This window comes from Pogona vitticeps, chromosome 1 (assembly GCF_051106095.1).
Source record: "Pogona vitticeps strain Pit_001003342236 chromosome 1, PviZW2.1, whole genome shotgun sequence".
In the NCBI taxonomy this organism is placed as follows: Eukaryota; Metazoa; Chordata; class Lepidosauria; order Squamata; family Agamidae; genus Pogona; species Pogona vitticeps.
The window spans coordinates 220,155,623-220,178,050 of record NC_135783.1 but is presented as its reverse complement, the minus strand read 5'-3'; the positions used below and the strand labels follow the sequence as shown (position 1 = coordinate 220,178,050).

Genomic DNA, 22,428 nt, shown 5'->3' with positions numbered 1-22,428 from the left:
GGGAAAGTATCCCAGGTTCTTAAGCATCTGAATTATTGGCATACCATCACTAGTATTCAAATTAAACTAATTTATACAATTGTCACAGTCTTCCACAATTTTTGAGTCCTGTCTCACAAGATGTAATTCAAAAAGATCAGTTGCTCTTTAAGGCTCAAAATCATGTGTACTCTTACCTACTTGCTTTTCCACACCATGTTGGGTCTTCAAATATCACAATTTCCTCCTTGTAGTAATGTCGTGGCATAGTGCCCTTCACAAACAGAATAATACTACCAGATAGATGGGAACAAAACATTTACATGAAGAAGGTCTGTGTTGTAATTAATGAAAATCTAGCAGTGGGTTATACATCAGATCTGCAGGCTAGGTCTAGTGGTAGCAGTAACAGCAGGAGCAGCAGCAGTATCAGTAGGAGGGGGGGTAGAAGAAGTCATACCATAATGCCCTTCTTCTTTTGCACATTGATACCTGTATCGGAATGCAAATTGAATGCCAGAAAGCATTATATTTTTTACTCAGTCTGAATGCAAAAATTATCATAAATGGCCATACAGTGTCACTTGTGTACGTCTCATTAGCAAACCATGGCACCCACCCTCTCACGATCTTTTCTGCATCCTCACCCTACTAAACTAGCACAGCACATTAGGGACCCATCTCAGCAGTGGTATCAAATTTGAAAGGAAGTGAAAGCTGAGCTTCCCCGGAAAATAAAGAGAAGCATAACGGCATAAAGTAGCTTAAAGTAATGAAGAAAGTTGCCCTATCAATGTGAATAAACTTGAATAAAGTATTTCAGTGACCTCTTCCAAACCAAAGGAGAGCATTGCAAAGAAATTAAGCCTTAGTGGCAAGTAGAAGTGCAAATCCCTTGGTTGATGAGAGATAGGGCTTGTTTGAAATAGTTACAGTTTGAGACTTTTCTACAATCAGCGGGTGGAGACTAACATAATCCAATTAATTCCAATTCCCTTTTGTGGCACTGGTAAAGTAGTGACTGATACTGTAAGTCCATTGAAGTCTTATCTTTGGTCAGATAATCCAAAATGGATTCGCATTATGAAACTAGCTGTTATGAAACAGTCATTTAGAAAGTTCAGACCAACCAATTGTGTTCTGCTTTGGCAATCATAAAGTTGTATCCAAAATAAAAGCACTTCTCTCTTTGATGTTTATAAATTAAAAGCCCAAGTATCCAACAGTCATCTTCGGCTACTGTCTTATAGCTACTTACTCAGATGTAAATCCTGCTGAAGTCAGTAGAACTTACTTCTGTGTAAACATACTGCATGTAGGAGTCCCCTGTTATTTAATTGTTTGCTTTCTAAATCACTCTAATAGATCAGTTAAAACCTCAGTATAAAATTAAAATAAAATGTCCTTAAAATGTAAAATGTTTCAAAACAATGAGGTCACATGTTTAGTATTGTATATGGTACTGAATACGGTACCATAAGCCTGTATGTGTGTAAAGCAGGCTTAAAATGAAACATTCTAGAGATTTCCAATTTATTGGCTATCTCACATATTTATTATTCATTTATTTATTTATTCGACTTGTATGCCTCCCACACTCTGCAACTATAGGACATAGTTATTCTACCACAAAACATGGAAAACATCACATGAAGCCTAAATGCTTCCTACTTTGCTGTAGGGCATGTGTTTCACCATATGTATAGTTCACATGGAACACTGTTCAGGTCTACAAGGCTTCACTGTTGTCTTGACTCAACTGAGATGGTGACCTAGAATGATTGTTCTCAGCTTTTGATCCCCTCAGATGCACTGGACTTCAACTCCCACAAGCCCTGGTCATCATGCTAATTGTCAGGGATTCTCCAAAACAACTGGAAAGTTAATGACTGAGATACACAAACTGGAACAAACCCAACATTCTTACATCTGCACCTTGCAGAGGAAATAGATGCTGGGTGGCCTTTGTCTGCCCAACCCAAATAAGGAGACAGACACAGGTGATGGATAAACCAGGGCCACATTTTATTAACAAGTTAATGACAATTTCCCTCTCCCTGAAGAGAGGCCTCCTGTAGTGCAGATTTCATGAGCAACGATGGGGGACCTGCCTACCTCTACCCTATTCCTGCCTTTTAAACTCCTATCCCTGTGTCTTTGCTGTCCAGCTAACAGCCCGTTCCTGGCCAACCAACAACTAGATGAAACCCCCCCCAGCCACCAGCTACCTCATACAGTGCTGCCTCGCTTAACAATTGCCCCACATTATGATAAAATTGCTGTACGACGATCTTTTTGCAATCGCAATTGCAATCACAAAACGATGGTCTAAATGGGGGAATTTCACTTAGCGATGATCATTTCCCTGCTTCGGGAATCGATTTTCACTTTACGACGATCAAAAACAGCTGATCGTCGGGTTTTCAAAATGGCCACCGGGTGCTTAAAATGGCTCCCCACTGTGTTTAGGGATGGATTCCTCACTATACAGGCAGCGAACATGGCCGCCATATGTAGGATCTTCACTGGACGGTGAGTTTTTACCCCATTGGAATGCAATGAACGGGTTTCAATGCGTTTCAGTGGGGTTTTTAATTTCATTTTACGATGTTTTCTCTTAACAGCGATTTTCCTGGAGCGGATTATCATCGTTAAGCGAGGCACCGCTGTACTTGAGAAATGGGTTGCCACCTGTGCACCCCCCCCATCCCAGCCACTGAATCTCAGGATCGGCAGTGCCGACGTGTTGGTTGCAAAATCACCCTCAAATGCTCCTCAGGAACTCACCTCTACTGATCTCCACATCCACATTATCGGCCAGTGTGACCTATTTAAATGTGACACCACCCTTGATCTACCCATATCTTGCCCCTCAGGGTAATCAGAGTGGGATATGCAAAAATTACCTACTCTTCAATAAGCCAATCAGGTGATACAGGTCCAAAGTACCTATCTGACCCCTGAAGCTAATCAAGAATATTAGCCATGATGTATTTCCCTTCTCTCTTTTTTTCAGTTTCAAAGCTGCTCCTTTGAAGCATACTAAATTAATGGCTCCTGAAAGAAGAGGGACATACAGCTCCTGCACACCCTCTCAGATTGCACTAATGTATCTTACTTTGGCTCCATCCCTTCCACCTATTACTGTAGTGAAGGCCTGCTTGCTCATTTGAATGTTTCTGAGATCAACCATTATAGGAGGATGTTTCATTGCCTTTTTTTCTCTACCAGTGAAAAGAAACAACACCGGGCTCATTATAAAGTTTTATTCTGACTCTTTGTCCCTTTCCTTTTCTCCCTGTGATCCCTCATAATGTCCAATTTGTTTATTTTTAAGCAATAAGCCTGCTTTAGTCTTTCAAAGTTACAATGCAACATTTTATTTATTTTTACTCATTTTTCATTTTTTTGTGTGGGAAGTGGCACAAAATGTGAACGCGGAGATTTGATCTTACAACGACAGAGGGGAAAACTTACTTCCCCCTCTTTATCTTTTTTCGGTTGCATCTTAATTGCAATAATTTGTTTTACCCTTTGGGGAACTTTATGTCTGGAGTAATTCCTGACCTAGGGATCACAAGCAGACAGTGAATCAGGTTTTGGGTGAGTCTGCCAAATATTATGAAACATTGTGTACTATGAAAAGACCATTGACAACATGGAAACAGAAGCTGTGTTAAAAACGATGAAAGGAACAGGAATGAAAGGACTGTATGTGAGGATTCAAGAGCCACCCTGCTTTAATTGCAAAGCCCATTTTAAAATGACAAGAAGCGTGGAGATATTTTTGAATCATAGGCATGAGCGTGGACACAAAGAGACTCTGTTTTACTCTAACTCTTCACTTCCTTTCTTACAAAATGCCCTTGCAGCAGTTTGAACAAATGCAGGGCATTTTATCCAGCTCAGAAAGATCAGGTCACCCCAGGTTTGTACTTTACATTCTTATTTGTGTTAACTTGAGTGATTTTTTTTTTAAAAAAGGTCCAAATATAAAAATAAAGAAGAGGTATTCAAAACAGCCATCTGTTAGTTTCATCTACCATCTGTCAAAGGTATAGCCACCCTTACATGTAGTTAATGAGTGGCAGTGCTTGTAAAGTTCTTCCCATGTGAATGTTTCTGCAGGTTGTGCGATTATGGATGAATTGATCTTATTTTGCAACATGGCACCAGTAGATTACCATTCTAGCAGTTCATTATGTATCTCTGGAATGAAGAAGCCCTGAACACAGGTCATTTGCTGAGTCAGGGAACAGGCAGGTAGAATCCTGTTGAGTGTCAATTGTATAAGTATAGGAAATGCCTTGTGAGACTGGTTTCGAATCGTGCAGTTTTATCTGACAATGCTTCCTCTCATAGTCAAGACCTTCTTATAGAATTCACTCATGCGTCTGCCTTTCCAGCAAAAGTCCCCAGACATGTTACTTTGCAGATTCTTTCTTCTGCCTTTGAGGATTAAACTAGATATTATAGGCAATGAATCTGGAATTAGCCCATTCTTCCTCTCACAGCGCCATTCCTTCAACTAGATGACCCTGACAATCAGACTTGCAGTCTGAGCCCATCTTTCCTTTCCCATCACCAATCACAAAACAGAACATGCTAGAATGCAAGATAGAGAGATGAGGAAAAGTGCAGGGCTATGGCAAATATGTTGTTCATCTCTTAAGAGAGCATCATTTCTAACTATGAACTATAAATATTGCCTAATTTGACCTCAGGTGTTTTCTTTTAGCGTGGCTGTTAAACCATGCCATAACTGTCCCTGTTAAACTGGCCCATAAATGCATTTTTAAAAAAGCAATAATTATTATAAGACCCTATCTTATTTTCGGGGAAATATGGTAGTATTCACTCATTATTGTTGTTCACTTCTTTATTGACTGTAATTATTTCACATTAATGGTGCTGCTGCCATTTTCCTCCCAGAGTAGATGATAACAAAGCCAGTTAAAAACTTGGTTATTCAAGAAGGCCTTCCCTCCAGTCAATTAAGTCTTTTTCTCTGTTTCTCTCTCTTTTTTTGGCTATTCCATCTTGGTAATCCACTCTTTAAATTAATTGTTTTAAATTGAAATATGTAATTTTATGATTTTATATATTTTTATACTGTTTTGTTTTATTTTGTAAGCCGCCCCGAGTAGACATGGTCTAGAGGGGCGGGGTAAAAATCAAATAAATAAATAAATAAATAAATAAATAAATAAATAAATATATTCAGCACATCTTGGGTATGAAGGACAGTGGATGACAGTCACCAGACATTGAAACAACCTCTACTGCTATTGCCAAATGTAGCACTGCTGAAGTAAAAACTTTTACAAGGAGCACTGAACTTCTTTTGTTAGCCACAGTATCCCCCTACACACAAATCTTTAAAATAAATTGCAACTTTTAGAGATGCCCTTAAAATTCAACAATTGATATGGGCATTTTCATGCTAGATACTGTTGATAGTTCATATGCATTTCAAGGAAGGAGTTACTATAACTCTAGAAAGAGAAAAGCTGGAACAGAAATACAGAAGCCGCCTAGAGTGGTCCTAACATGACCAGATAGGCGGGATATAAATAAAATAAATAAAATAAATAAATAAATGTGTTTAACTGTGATTGTCTATAGATTATATTTAGAGAGACAAAACATTTATGTACATGTATCAATTAAAACCCATAGACTGAAATCATGTGAGTGTAAATTTATGCCATGTAAACCAGATGAACTCATCATCTGGTGACCGACATTTTCTGACAGTGATTTTCCAATATTAAATGCTCCCTCCAACCCCACATCCTGATGCTCTCAAAGGGCAAAAGAGGGGGTTCCCTGGAGGGGGAGGTAGGGCATTTTTAATTTAATTAAACTGAAGATTTATTTAACATTTACGACAACAGGATTTCAGCCAAATTTTGAATATGTAACCCTGATCACACTTTCAAATAAATATTCAGTTTTGAACACCATAACCCATCATTAAAATCCATCCATGCACATGGACTGGAACAGGGTTGAGAGGACTGAGATTACAATCCATGGAATTTCCGCATTGGTCGGAACTGGTTAAGTCCTGTGAAAAGCAGGAATCCACTCCACCATGCTCTGGCTCAACCTGCTAAGAATTTGTGGACTGTTTCTTCTCCTTGAAAGAGGCTCAAGTTACCTACTCATCTTCATGAGACTTGAAACAGTTTTTTAAAAAAACTCATCTTCCTAGTTGAAGTCACAATTGCAGCAAGATTTGGGTGCTTTTTCAAAACTGTGCAACAGACTTCCTAGTTCAGTACATACATATGACAGCTCTGCCTCTTCTTGGGGGCTGCCGACTCTTCACATGAGGAGCAGGGCACAGGAGTTGTCTCTCTTTTTTTTCAAATTATGGAAATTTGGGAGGAAGAGAGCATTCTTTGCAGGAAACGATGGGGTGTTTTTCAGGGGCAGAAGTGCTGGAGTGATTCAAGTGCTTTTATTTGCAAGTTCCACCTATCCATTCTGTTTGTAGCACTGCAGGCAACTTTGCTTTCTCTTCCCCCCCCCCCCAGATCTAGTTCACTTACTTTGTCGGGAGGGGGGAAATCATCCTTTGATACAAAAATATTCAAATGTTAATGCTTCATAAAAGCAAGGATCTTTGGTATTCCAAGGGTTTTCCATGGATACAGTATCTGAAACAGCGAGGAAGAAAAATCAGATGATTAGAGGAGGGCATAACCATGGTGGAGAAGGTGAGCAGGACAAAAGAAAGCAGCATTGCATCAGTCACTGTTTTAAATTTCCATAGTCAGATCCTACACCTCAATCTAATGTCCATCTAAACTACCACTGACCCACTAATGAATTAATGAAATATATGTGTTGATTTACCAATTCCTATAGACTCAGTGGGTCCACGCTAGTTGCAATTATAAACAGGATTTAGTCCTAGTAGAGTAGAGTAGCAATGCAACCGGTTATCAAATGATTGCAAATAATAGACAAACAATGCAGACGGAACCTGTCCCGGCTATTTTACACAGAATGTAGTGTACCGCACAATTGTCATAATGCTGGTGCAAGCTACTCTGTGTAACATTGCAGCTATCCGCATCCATAAAACCAGGGTGCCAATGCTGCTGAATATGAAAACTGTTTACAGCTGTGCTACATTCTTAAAATGGCAAGGAGTAGATAAGCCCATCATAGCATGATAATAAGTGTCTGCATCCTTCATATTCCTAATACATGTCCATACATCTCTGTGTGTATGAATAATGATGTCAACACATAAAGTATAACTTGGGCTGCCGGCTAAGCATTTCTCAAAATCCTTTTGAACTATTGTTTATGTTTTCCTCAAGTACTGGTTCTGGACAGTTTGTGGTTTTGTTAGATACAGTAGGCTTCTTCATGCAGAAATAATGGCAGAATTCATCTCTGATCAGTGTGACTCAATGGGCATCAATGGAGTCACTCCAAGAAGGAGCATGCCACAGTGTAATCTTATTTCCCTCTAAGTCCAATTAAGATTTAAATTAGCAGTACCAGGTTTTTCCAGCTTGCCCTCAGGTCAGTGAACTGAAGTTTCAGAGTATTGCAATAAATAAAATTCCTCCAATAGGATAGTACATGTGCTTATTTATTACAGTTATTTTGCTAATTTAGTACTATGCACTATGGTATAAGCCTCATATTTATACATACACATACATAGGTGACATTTGTGCTGTTGGATCAACCTTATCTACCTTATCATCTGCTTATGTCAAAATCCAGCTAAGTAGCTGCATCAGATTTCTATTTGGCACTCATCCCTTTGAACCAAGAGATGTCAACCCTCTGGAGAAATTAAAAGCAAGCCTCATTCAGATATCCAGATTGTGGGAGTGACAAATAGCGAAGGAAATGGACTGGCTAGTCCTATCCCCTCCATTAGCACTCTCCCATCCTGCACAATAGTTTGTAGCACAGTGGATTGTCTATGCAACTCTAGAACAGTTTCTCCCCGGTTTCTGTGTGCAGTATTTGCTGACAGAGGAGGCTTTTCTCTTTAGGCAGGTACCCTCCACATGTCAAGGGTGATGGCAACGTATACCATATGGAGAAAACAGCGCACTGAAGGCCCCATCAGAGCAGAGAGCTACAGAGAGAAATGAAAGAACTGAAACAAGACACATGTTGAAGGAAATATGAACTAGCATGACTCTGACCATGCTAGTTAAAAATGATTGCATCCTGATTCAGAACGGGAGTTCACTAGAGTCCCACACATGACTAAAACTGCAGAGAAGATATCTAGGTATACCTCCAAGAAAGGTTGTCTTCTACAGCTTGCAGGTTGTTCTCTCTTTTATTTCAGACTAACTTTAAAAAAAAAAAAACACTCTTGGTTGCACACATTCATGTCACAAGTGGTTTTGAATGTGTCAGGAAAGCTGAGAGAAGTACTGTTCGCAGGCGAGATTCTAATAGGAGCAGTCTTCTAGAAGAGTCACATAAAGGATATTAGAGGAAAGTGAAGCGAAACTGAAAGGCAGTAGAAAAAGAGAAAAACCCAATAGGAGATGGATTGACTTAATAAAGGAACCACAGCTTTGAGTTTGCAAGAGTAGAGCTGTTTAATGACCAAACGTTTTAGAGGTCATTAAGCCATAGGGCCACCATAGTCAGAAGTGAATTGCCAACAAATAACAACACGTGCTTCTATTCACACTGAGGTATACCAGCCCTTTGCTTTCCTAAAGAGGGTTCATTTTCCCAAGCTGATGGCTTTTCCATTTCAGCAATATTTCAATAGCTGTGAACCATTGTATGAGAATTACTTGTCATGAACAGGCAGTATGAAGATATTAAGTAGAGCTCAGCAAAATGTTTTTGAACTACAACTCCCAGAACCACCACCACCACCATCCCAAGACATGCTGGCTGGAAGAATCTGGAAATTGTAGTCTCTCCTCCAAAAAAAGAGTAACATTTTGAAGCATTACCATTAAGGAACTTAAAAATAACATGACTGTTATAAAATAAAAAAATAACATGGCCTTAATGTCATGTTCGTCAAATCTCAAATGGGCACGGAGTTGCTAGGAGCTTGTGAGCAAGAAATTACGAAGAGGATGAGTACTCGGGGGCTTTTTGTGCAGAAGAGAGACTAAAATACGAGGCTCTCTCTGTTGGCTTGAAATGATTATATGTCTGAGCTGGTAGGATGTTTGTTTCTGTGTTTTTCACTCTTCATTCAATTGTAGCTATGTGCTCCAAATATCTATTGGTTGGAGGATGGACTATACCAGAGAAGAACTGAATCACTGACTAGGTTGGGGGAAGAGTTACCAGTTGCCTGATCCTCAGTGGTTCTGTGAGCTCATGCACAGGAGCTTATAAGCAAGCTTAGTAAACACGGGCCATTTTGGATGGGTATTTAGTGATTAGAGAAGAAGGCCGAGAGTGTTGTTTTAGCATCTGTATTGGAGAGGAGATATGGACACTGAAGGATGTTTTGCACTTTGGATACTCCGCCAACTGGGTAGAAAGTTCCAGGAAAAGCATTAGAAGATGGTTGCCTCAATAGAGGAAAACGAATACCAAACACAAACGGCAAGCACTTGGAGGAACGTGACACAGCGAAACAAGACTATCAAGAAGTATGCTCTCTCTTTAGAGTTGCAGGATTAATCTCAAGGATCTTGCAGCTACAGGACCAATATGAGCAGTGATTCTGAGCCCTTGAAACAAGAGCAGCAGTCCAGCACCTCACCGTGGACAGTAAGTCTGAGACATTAGAACGGGGCCATTAGAAAGCACAGAGTTGGTTGGGGAGGATTCTGTGGATGGAAAAGTTTTGGTCACTTTCCAGTGATCGTACTGGGTGACTCCCTCCTGAAGGGGAAAGAGGAAGCAGTTTGCAGACCTGATGGGATTTCTCAGGAGGTGTGCTGTCTCCTTGATGTAAAGATCCAGGGTCTGATAGAGAGCTTACAAACTTGTCAAGCCTGCTGACCATTATCTCTTTCTTCTGATCTACATGGGGATACATGGTGAGACACGGCTCACAACATATTGCAAATGACTCTAAGGTTCTGAGTAGGAAGAAAGACTCTGGGGTATAATAATCATTCCCTTTTCTCAAAGGTCATGGTCCAGGAAGAGAGGATAGAAGTGAATGGCTGGCTGCATAAGTAGTGTCAAAGGGAAACATTTGGTTTCTTGAACCATTGCCTACACTTCCATGACAGTGGAGTTCTGGCAAGCAACAGGTTGCACCTTACAGCAGCTGTGAAGAATGTATTTGTGAGGAGTCTTGCAAACCTGCACAGAAGGGCTTTAAATTAAGCCTACCAGGGAAGGGAGGCAGTATTCCAGAGGACAGAGAAGCACCAAATATTTGGGATAAGATCATCAGTGATCCACCAGAAATTGGAATGGCAAAACAAGACAGGAACTTATCAACGGATGGGAAAAAATTATAACTGAGCAGCTGGAGGAAAGGCCCTATAGTTTCCAATATCTATGTATCTCTACACATAGCATGCAAAACAAGGTGAGCTTGAATTCTTGACACAGGAAGGCACATATATCTTATGATATAATAACCATTATGGAAGCCTAACAAGATAAAGATTTATGAGTGATGTAAAGACTGAGAGGTACAGCTTATTCAAAAGAAATATACTGAACAGGAAAGGTAGGGGAGTAGCATGGATGTGTACAACTACAAAGAGATCCATAAGATGGGGCGGAGAATGCTGGTGCACAGCACTTAGATACAAATTAGAGGAGAAAAACAACAAGAGTGATATACAAGTGTCTGCTACTTCAGCTGATTGACTGCATCACCAGCTGGACAAGAAATGCCTAACAACAGTGGCTCAACTGTTGGTAATCTCTAAAATAGACTACTGTAATGTTCTCCATGTAAGGCTGCCCTTGAAGTCAGTACAGAAACTTCAGCAGGTTCAAAATGTGTCAACCAGTCTGATTATAGGTACCAGCGAGCATATTTTATTTATTTAGTTAAAATATTTTACCCCACCTTTCTCCTTTAAAAAATATGAAAGCATTTCCTCAGTCTTGGTGTCTTGTTACTTTCCATGCTTGATTTAAGGTGCTGTACAAAACCTATAAAGCCCTTAACAATTTTGGACCCTCGGTATTTGATGGAAAGTCTTTCTCATAAAATAGCCACCCTTTTCACCCACTTCTTGCAGTCCTTGACATTAAGAATTGTAACACCCAAAGAGACCAAAACTAGGAACCAAACTTTCTTGGTCATGTCCCCCTCCCTCTTTAATAAGCTTTCTACAGAGGTTTGCCAGGCCTCATCCCTCTCAATTGTGAGAAAACTAATGAAGACAGAACTATATAAAGCTGTCTTTTACTAGTGGTGAATATTGACTGAGATGCTCAAATAGGTTTTAATTTTTGCATTTCTATTGAAAAGTAGGTTTATTATTTTGGCTAGTGACAGGGTTTATTATACTGTATTGTGTTTTTATACTAATTATTCAATTCTTCAGAAACCCTCTGGTTTATGAATGTGGGATAATGTGCTCCTCTATCCATGATTCAAAATGCCAGGAAATGGCCTAATACTGCTGCACAATATTGTGCTCATGTTGCCAGCAGGAAAAAGGATGCCAAACTTCACATAGCAAAGAATGTTGACAACATCAATGGCAGCAGTCAAGATGGCCTACTACCATTCACAAAGTTATACCACCCGAGGGAAAATCCCAGAAGCTGACTCCTTTTTCCATCAGTTAACCACTTCTCACTCAAACACAAAACAATTGTCAGGACTGTTTTTCAACCAGTGTAAATGGTAGAGAGCACAGGAGAGAATTGTAGGATTTTATTGTATGTTGTAAACCTCCCAGAGAGTGATAACAGCAATGAGGCAGTATAGAAGTGGAAATAATAAATAAATAAAATAATATAGACCTGATGCTTAGATTAAAAATTTGGATCATACTCTTCTAAGTGATATCAGGCAAATTCCAAAGAAACTAAACAAAGCAAAACAAAAAAGGACAAAAACATGCGGCACTTATCTATTATAAAGACTATCTATTATATTTTAATGTGAGCTTTCATGGACAAGTCCACTTTGTCAGACATATGGGAAAAAATGAAATGCTGGACGACAACTCCCTCATTTTTCTTGTCAGCAATGTTATCTTCCAGAAACTGGAAGAAGCAAAAAGAGGACTGGCTGTTCTTGATGTGGCCCAGGAAAGAGCTGGCCATTGAGGTGGAATTGTTGGGAACTTTGAATGGAAGTGACCATGCTGTCTTAGGATTTGTTATACTGAGAAAAGAGAAAACTGAGATTAGTGATAACACACACTGTGGACTTGTTAGCTGTGGACTTGTTAGCATACTTGTCAGCCTTGTCAAATTGTGGGAGTGAGCATATGCATTGTCTCCCTTTCTTTTAAGAGTACCATTGATAGTAGTATTTTTCCTGCATTTCCTAGATTGCTAAAATACATAAAATTGAGTATATAATGGCCAGTATCCTATCTACTGTTTAACTCTGTAGAACATCAACTGCAGAAACTGCCATGATTATCTGATGAGATGCCAGTTGTGTGCCTGACCACAAAGGGCTGAGGCCTAGTCAGATTGCTGCAGCGATTTCCACAGTTTGAGCACGACATACATGAATGTCTTTAGCCAGGATACACTGAACAGAGGAAATGTTCCATTTCCAATATTGTGAAGTGGCTGCCTTCTTAAGTTAGTTCACGACATAGAAAATTGAAAGAGGAAGGATCTCTGGACCATTTGAGGTGCATATGCTATTTGGATGCAAGGATCACACTAAATGGCACCCTGGACCTCTAACACAACTTTAAACAAACTTATTTAACCTGCACCAGCTTACTCCAAATGAGCCTGTTTTGATAAGTCGTAAAAAGCAACAAGGGTTTCTCAAAAATAAGTCATGGCTGACTAATTTTATCTCCTTTTCTGACAAAATTAACAGTCTTGGTAGATGAGAAAGATGTTGTGTTGTAACTTATCTTGATTTTAAGAAGGTTTTAGCCGAGGTCTCTCATGATATTTTGTGACTAAGCTGATAAAATGTGGGCCAGACAATTTGCCATATTTTTCCGTGTATAAGAGTATACTTTTGTCTAAAATCTTTAGCCTAAAAATTGAGAGTTGTCTTATACACGGAAGTAAGCTAAGGAGAAAAAAACAAGTGGAGGGAAAAGCAGGGATCAAAGTGATCCTGCAGGGCTTTGATCCCTGCATTCCCCTCCACTTGCTAAGCGGAAGTGGGATCAAAGTGCTGCAGGATTGCTTTGATCCCTGCTTTCCCCTCTGCTTGCAAAGTCCCATGGGGCTTAGCAAAATGAGGGGGGAAGGATCAAAGCAATCTCGTGGGTGTGTAAGGGGGAAAGAAATCAAAATAATTGTGCAGTCATGGAATTGCTTTGATCTCTTTCCCCCTCCTTTTGCTAAGCCACGCGGGGCTTAGCACAAAGGGAGAAAGCAGGGATCAAAGCCATCCTTCAGAAGTTTGATCCCTTTTACCCTACATTTGCTAAGCCCCACTTAGATTTCTTAATTTTGGGTTAGAAAAGTGGCAGGCGTCATATACATGGGGCATCTTATACACAGAAAAATACGGTAAATGTTGGTTGAGTTTGTAAGTGGTTAATAAGTGGCTGTACTCAAAGAATGCTCACTCAGATTTCTTGTCATCTTGGAAAGAAGTGACAAGTGGGGTGCCACAAGGTTCTGTCCTGGGCATGTAGCTCAACTTCTTTATAATAACTTCAGTGAGAGTGTGGAAAAGATGTTCAACAAATCTGAGATGACACCAAGTTTGGGCAGAGTCTGAATCCCAGAAGACTTTAATAGATTGGAGAAATGGGCCTAAACCAGGACAACCGGCTTCAGCAGAGAAAAATATCAAGTTCTACATTTAGACTGGAAAAATTAGAGATACAGATATAGGATATGTGACAGCTGGGTTGGCAGTAGCATGTGTGAAAAGGATCTAATTGTCTTAGAAAACTACAAGCTAAATGTGAGTCAACAGAATGATGGGATAGCAAAAAAAAAAAAAAAAGGCAAGTGTAGTACTACACTGGATCAACAGAAGTGAACATATCCAGAAGGGAAGTCACAGTACCATTTCTATTTGGCTCTGGTCACATCTCAGCTGGAATACTGTGCACAGTTGTACATGCCATAGTTTCAGAAGGATATTAACAACCTGGAAAGTGTCCAGAGGAGGACAAAAAAGATGATAAAAGGTTTATCAAACAAGATTTATGAAGGCCAATTGATGGAGTTGGGTATGAAAAGAGAAGGCTGAGAAGAGACAGAATAGCCGTCTTTAAATATTTGAGATGCTGAAGGCCGAACAAGCTTGTTTTCTGCAGCTCCAGGGGTGAAGGCCTGAAACAATATGTTCAGATTCAAAAATGACAGTTTCCAATAAGCATTAGGTCATGTTTTCTAGTTCCTGAGAGAAACAACTGTTTAACAGTGAAAAGGACTACCTCAGAAGGTAGTTGGTTCTCCTTCATTGGAGGCTTTTGACTGCTACATGTTGGGGATGTTTTAGCTGTGGATTTCCTACCTATCAGGGTGATGGATACAGTGGTCCTAGACATCCCGTACTACTCTCCATGCCTACGATTTTATGCTTCCTTTAACTGAGTGCATGTACTAACAGAAATGGAAGTAATGTAGAGTTTCTGAAAAACAAGAGAAAAGGATTACCTCAGGGTGGGTGGAGAATCTGATGTTTGCAGCAGTAAGAAAGACAGGGAAGATCCAAGCCCTCTCCATAAAACAACTTAAAGAAGACTGATCATGCATAGTGGATACTGAGCACCATAGAATGTTGAGCTTCATTGGGGCTGCTTGGTCTCAGGATTTGGCTGGCATCATGGGGTAGTGGTTAAACTACTGTACTGCAGCCAAAACTTTACTCACAACCCAGTGTTCAGTCCCAGGTAGGCAGCCCAAAGTCTACCTATCTATCCTTCTGAGGTTGGTAAAATGAGTACCCAGGGAGGGCAATGTGTAGCCTGCAAAATTAACTTCTAAACCACCCAGAAAGTGTTTTAAGCACTATGGGGCACTATATAAGCAGCACACTTTGTGAAGGCAAGAGTAGAAGGGGATGACAGAGGACGAGATGGATGGACAGTGTCATTGAAGCGACCAGCATGAATTTGACCCAACTCTGAGAGGCAGTGGAAGACAGGAGGACCTGGCGTGCTCTCGTCCATGGGGTCATGAAGAGTCATACATGACTTAATGACTAAACAACAACAACAACAACGTGAGCCAATGCCTGTGTAATATCCAAATTCAATGGATCTGTTGTAGTTGCTACTTAGTACTGGATTTCAGCCTATGTGTGGAACATCTCCATAGAATTTGGATCTCTAATTTTTCAGTGTTTCTGATCAGGCGGAGCACCCCCATGGTTAAAAATAGTTCTCCACTTCAGATTTAGCTCTCTAGATGTGGAAAGTTAGGTCGGAGAGGGCAGAAGTAGTCTCTTCCCACTACTTGTGATGCATAAATATTAATCCTATGCTGAATGTCTTAAAAAGTCTTACTTGTACCAGGTGTTTTGTGGAAGGAAAGGACTGAAAAGTGAAGAATTTGCATACATGTGGATTACATTATCACACCACTTAGTAAATAAAATAGAATAGAATAGAATACTATTTTATGTCATCAACAGAATTTGCTGCTGAAGTTTTAATAATGGCCCTCATACTGGAGCTAGTTCAAATTATAGATCAAAATGAGTAGCAAATATATCTGGATATATAAGCAGCACAGTTTGTGAAGGCAAGAGGAGAAGGGGATGACAGAGGACGAGATGGATAGACAGTGTCATTGAAGCTACCAACATGAATTTGGGCAAACTCTGGGAGGCAGTGGAAGACAGGAGAGCCTGGTGTGCTCTGGTCCATGAGGGCACGAAGAGTCGGACACAACTTAACGACTAGACAACAACAACAACATGATTGGGAAACAAATCTAAGGGATTGAACTGGAGGTGGAGAAAGTTTGATGCTTGTGTACCCAATGGCTTTAAAACAGGTGCCTGTGATTTTTGGCCTCACCATGGGGCTAACTTTCCTTTTGGAGGCTCTATCCCTTACAAAAAGCCATTGAAAACTGACAGCATGACCACAGCTTTGTGGTCCTCTGGTGCCTAAATGGTTCATCACCACTAAGACAAGTAAGAGGAAATAATAGTCTCCAGTGAGCAAGTATTCTAATTGAAACTTCAGAATGAAAATATGGCCCAGAAATTCATACACTTAACAATGTAAAATTAAAGAGCTGCTGTCATGCTCAGAGGGCAGCAGAGGCACTTTACCACTTGTTTTTGTGTCCACAAAAAATAGGCTCAAGGGAGCCAGTTGGTTTTAAAGATATGGCAGCCATTCTCAACTGGCACCAATGGTGCCTCGTTCAGCACTTATGCATTTTTAGGCATGGTGCATTTGCATAACATTGCTGCTTTAAAAAACAGGATTGGGGAAAGAACACTTGGAAGAGAACCTGTGTGTACAGACAGTGCATCTAAAGCAAGGAGTGGAGCACCAGCATTACAACTCATGAGATGTCTGGTTGCAGAAGCACTGGCAGCAGTAGAAATACCTCCCAGTGAGCTTTCCACCATGTGTGCTGTAGAGAAAGCATTGTAGGACATGAACTCTAGTGGGAATGGCTGCAGTCTCCTCAGAGCTGAGCACATTTTGCCACCTGCCAGCCACTGATTTTTTCCCCTTCTTGGCTGTGGCTTGACATGCTATTTTGTGAGTGGGATTTTACCTAGATTCTGGTAAATTCAGATTTGTTGAATTTCCCCCCTACCCCAGCTCCTGCTTTATCTCCATGACATTGCTTCAGCCTACCTCCTGTGACATCACAAGGGCCAGCCCGCAGGTCTCCTGAGGGGCATTGTGGTGCCCTGAACGGTACAGTCCTCTTAAGGAATGAACATGCATTGCAACATTCTGCCACTGCTCCTTCCAGGAGCTCTTGTTCCTGTTCTTTGAAAGAGCAAGAGTTCTTATTTGTTTTTCATGGCTCATAACCACTTGCAAGTCTACATGGTACAACCCCACTAATTTATTGCCTCCTCCTCTGGCATGTGTATGCACACATGTACCTTTTTGTGTCATTCGCAGAAGGCTGCGAGTTCTTCCAAGAGGGTAACAATAGGACTGGTCCTCTTTCAAACTGTGATCAACTGTGCTTAAATTTCACCCACAAGCTGATAACAAAAAACAGGGTATTACCTTGAATACACTGATCACGCTTTCAAGTTTCTTTTAGAATGCTGCTTTTTTTAAAAAAAATTAATTTGGCATGCTTTCCTTCTAACAAACATTTTTTTTAAAAAAATCACTTTATTGCTTAAGGGTAAAATGACACCCTGTGCTTTAAAGATGATAGTTCCTAACATGTTGCCTTGAAGAGCTGGAAATGGTGCAAAAATCTGGGAAGATAATTCTTGTTAAAGTCTTAGAAGCATAGTATTCCACTTTAGATGTTTATACCAAATGCACAAGGAAAGAAAGAAATATACCCTACGAAGCCAGATAAATTGTGTTTGTTTGTGTGTCTATACGCACATGTTTCTGAAACGTTTGTGCATAAAGGTTTGTGCCAGCACTACAGTACTTATACATTTTCAAAATGTGTTTTAAACAATAAGTTGTACAACATTTTTAGAACATGTGTTAAGCTATTTCTCTAAGAATGAAGCTCTTAACAAAACATAAGCACTCTGCATGAGATCTTAGCAGCAAAGTGCTTAAAAGATAAAGTAAGAATTGGTACCATGGGAAGAACACCAGCTGTAGTGCACATAGGTCCATTATGAGAAGTATGGTAGTGGGTAGGGAGAAAATGATTTAATCAGGAGTAAAACCAATTTTATTATAAGGGCACGCAGGGGGTGTGGCACCATAGTGAGAAGGACATTTCAAAATATCTGACAGATTTCAACAATGTGAAAACCCACCCTGTTCTTTAAAGTGACAGTAAACCCCATCAGGTCTCTCTTTTTGAAGCTATTGTGAGCAGATAACTGTGTAAAAATGGCCTGCTAAGATGCTGTCTGTCTCTTTCACTGGCGTGTGGGAAAAAAATAAAAGGCTAATTGTTGAAATACAATCAATCAAATTTGATCTTGGAGTTTTGTTTTGTTTTGAAAGTCTGCTCTCCTAATTCAATTTCAAAAATGGATTGTTTTTATGTGGATGAAAGGTCTGGATGTTTGGTGTGTTGTTGTTTTCACAAAAAGGAAAACCAATTAAAATCACATTTTTCAGTTATGTAAAGTAAAGGTAGTTTATTTGAGAAGCTATTTTAATTTCACGATACTATTATGCTGATGAGACTTATATATCCATTTAAATTCTTCTTTTTTTCAGACAGAAGTAGTCTTGCAGTGGAGGAATTAAGTTGTGAAGTACAGGATTTCACCCCTAAGACCTTTATTTTAAAAGTGACTATATAAATATTACCAATAGTGCTAAACATGGGCCAGTTAACTCTTGTTCAAAATTCCTGCGTTTCTTGAAAACATCAGGATGATGTTGACCAGCATACAGATGGAAAATAACGAAAAGCGATGCCACATATTTATGAATCCTATTTCTGGAACAGGTGACATTGTAAAGAGCTTTGAATCCTTTTAATTAAGAGTGACAGGCATTTCCACTTCTTCTGAATTTTGTTAGGTCTCTGATACTGGAGTTTGTTGTAGCCCAATAATAATGCCAGATGTTTCTAATAAGCATTCAAAGGAAACTAAAGTAATAATCACCCAATCTTTTTTATTAGTTTTTTTTTTGCACTCTCCTCCTTTTATATTTAAATTCCCCAGTTCAGCCAAGCTTCAAAAGGGAAAAGAAAAGGAAAAAAATTCTGTTGTTCAGAAAATCAGTTTTGCAAGCACATGCGGTTTGTCTTTAGCGTGTTATCATTTTTGACAGCTTTGCACAACCTAGGTAGGCCAACAGGGGTCTGTCTAATATTATTGCTGGGCAAATCTTCCTCCCAGAGTTGGAAAAAAAATAAACAAAATATTTTTGAAGCAGGAAGGACAAATGAATAGACAACCTCCCCCCACTCCCAGTACTCAATTCCTTGCTGACAGTACATTCAGAGGAAAAAGAAAAAGAGAGAGAAGAAAAAACTGAAAAGTGTGGTCCATTATTCTCCTGTACATAGCAAGACTAACACATGTAAAGCAATAACTCATTTTGTATTGCCACATTTAGCATATGTCTCCTGTTGGCTCCACAAGGCCTTTAGGCCGGTCCCATGAGCCGGTCATCATTGGCAACTCTTAGCCCCTCAGCTTCAAAACCAAATAGCTTTGAATCATGTTGATCTGTGATGTTAATTTTTCCTACTGATGCATTATGGGAATAAATGTATCTGACACGCTGTGTCAATGCTACTGTCTCTTTGTGCCTCTTTTTTTTTTGTTAGCTGCATTCCTACAGATGGTATTCCATTGAAAATGTTCTCTTCTTATGGAAAAAAAAAGAAAGGGGGAAAAAAACCCAAGCACAGCACCAAACCTCTAGGTGCAGAAGGCTGTTAACGGTTGCTGATGATAGTAGGCAAACATTAACATAATAATTAGTGTCTTGTAATTGTTTCATTAAAACCAGTTGTTCCATTTCTCCTCGTGTTTTCCCAGAAGAGAAGCTGAATTTGGATGACAGCCAGTGGGAGGACATCCACGTTGTCACCGGAGCACTCAAGATGTTTTTCAGAGAGCTGCCTGAGCCACTGTTCCCATACTGCTTCTTTGAACAGTTTGTGGAAGTAATAAGTAAGTACATCACATACAGTAACAGTTAATTAAATAGCCTATGCGCTTTTTCAAGAAATGCCCCAATTTGGGAAAGATGCATCCCAAATGTTGCTTTACCTGCTCCATGCCTCCCTCCATACTGCGCTATTGATGCTTCTTTGAATTGCCTCAGCGATTATCTATTTTACAGAAATTATTTGTCTGAGAGGAACTCTGTGCATTGAGGAAAATAATAGAACTACATATGTGTTGTCTCATCATTAAACACGTCATGCTGATAATAGCTGTACCCAAAACAAAATACTATTAGTCAGGATTAATATTCATAATGTGAAGAACTGTGCTTTTTGTGGCTTGAAGTTGAAGAACTGAAATGGTGTATTTCATCACAGTACATTGTGAGATATATTTTGTACAATCCCTGGTTTATGTATTTGCCTCACAACACCCAGCAATAGCGCATGTGCGTGTTTGTGTTCATAAAATCTTCCTTTTTACTTCTTAATTTACTGTTTAAAAAATGTCTTCCCCAGTTCAGAATTTCCACCCTACAGCTGTGCCTGTAATAGCAGTTTTATCTGGATCAGTAGCAGGTGATGATACTTATCTCCATGACTTGAAAAGCTTCACCTGCTGATTTTGTGTGACTCAAGCTGTTGTTAAAGTCACCAGAGCAGACCAGATGAGTCTTCTCTCATGGTCAGTTAGGAAACATCTATCAGGATGACAAGTCCTTTAAAACTGCAAGGTAACGTTCAGGACAGATGCTTTCCTCCCACAGAGACTTGATGCTGGATATCTGCAACATTTGGGGTTTTTTTGGGGGGGCGGTGGTCTTTATCTGGCAAAGACGCTGACTTCACTTTTGTTTTCTTTGAGAGAAGGCAGGGAGGGAAAAACCTTAAAAAACAGGAAAGTTGCAAGCCTAGCAGGAGCTTAATTAAAGTCCAATAGAGAAAAATCTCCAGGAAAAACAATAAAGCACTTAGGGATCTGTTCTCCGATTGATGCGCGTGCGTAACTGCCATTACCGTTAATGAGAGTTGTTTGCGCGTGCACATCAGTCAGAGAAGATAGAACCCTTAATGTGCTGTTTAATTTGATTTTATGTTCATAAAAGTCTTTCGGTTTAGCAAAAGCTCTTCACGGCTAGCATCTCATATAACAAACCTGAATAAATCTTCCAAAATTCTTTCCTTTCCTTCTTGACTGCTTAGAGATACCCTGTGGTGGTTAAGGATGCAATAACACAACCACACTGAGGAGCAGGTCTCCTTCGGAGGAGCAGCCCCATGGGCTCCCCCTTCCTCTACCTTCTCACTTTTCATCTTAAAGACAAATAGGACAAAGAGTGTTGTCTTTTGAGATTCATCTTGCACTTCAGGATTTATGCAATTATCTAACAGGAAAACAATGTAGAACAAACAATTCCTGAGTGTACTGGCTGCGGCTTTTGTGCCATACCAAAATGAGGAAATCTTTGTTTGAAGCCCTCTTATTCTAACACACACTTCAGGTGGTTTCCTATGTACCTGCTACGCCCCTCTTGAAGTGATGTTTTTTTCACTACTTCAAAGGGATATTCTTGGTTCATGGGGCACCAACTGATGTTCATTTGGCTTTACATCCCACACAGGTTACTCAGCAGTCAAGTGCTTTATGCACTCTCAGCCTTTAATCTCTTCCTGATGCTTATGCAGTCTCTGTATAACAGTGCTCTTTGGGGGTTAAAACCAGTTCCTCTCCCTTACTACATGGTTTCTGTCTCCCCTGCTCCCCAGATTAAACAAGTTCTTAGGGTTTTTTCCGTTTTGTTTTGGTTTGGTTTTTTTTTGTTTTGTTTTGTTTTGTTTTGCTTCAGAAACAAAGCTTAAACTGCGGAATGTTATCACTGCTGCAGATTGTCTTCCTTCTTGGAAGTAGTCTTCTATTACATCATAAATAAAGTTAGGTCAGTTAGGTATAAAGGAAGAAAAAACAGCACCTGACAGGTAAAATGAAGGTAAGCAACCAATAAATTAGTGCTTTTGGTTGTTAAGATGAAGTGGGCACAGAGGATAGCTCATTCAGGCATTTCTCTCTAAGTATGACAAATTAATGTCCATTTCTGTTCACTCAACTATTTTTAATTCTTGTTACGGTTTTGAAAGCCATTATAAACACTGACAGGCTAATGAGCAGTCATTTGTGGTGTTTAAAAGATTGTTACTTAGAAGAAAAATTAGTTGTCGGTATTTTTCCCGAAATGTTTTTTTTTTCTAATGGAATTGTGTGTTGGCGGAAAAAGAAAAGCAACAAAAAAGAGGAAATGTAACAGTATAAGATCACTAAACAAGTAAAGAAATATAGTTATTAAAAGCCTTAGTTGCATCATGAATATGTTTGCAGGATAACTACTGTAAAGTCTAAGGAGAGAAGAGGCTCATTAACCAATGGAAGATCAGATAGAAAAAAAGAAATTATCTGTGTTTGACTAGCATTTGATGAGGACTTCCTCGCCGGAGATAAACAGAGTCTGTGAGACTGTAGTGTAGTGTTAAAATTAGGATTATTTGCTTCTTGCATTTGCTGAAATCTTCTTTCTTTGCCCATAGAGCCATAAACTCTTAGCCACATCTGACTTGCTCCATATTGGAATA

The 22,428-nt window shown here is 39.7% G+C and overlaps 1 protein-coding gene across 3 annotated transcripts in view; it reads left to right on the top strand.

Annotated features, from left to right (window-relative positions):
• Positions 1–22,428, top strand: part of ARHGAP15 (Rho GTPase activating protein 15) — a 541,978-nt gene that overhangs the window by 432,433 nt on the left and 87,117 nt on the right. For all 3 annotated transcript variants that reach the window (XM_020784230.3, XM_020784231.3, XM_020784228.3), the window contains one exon: positions 19,673–19,807. In XM_020784230.3, the coding sequence (XP_020639889.3) occupies positions 19,673–19,807 (135 nt within the window). The remainder of the gene's footprint in view (positions 1–19,672; positions 19,808–22,428) is intronic.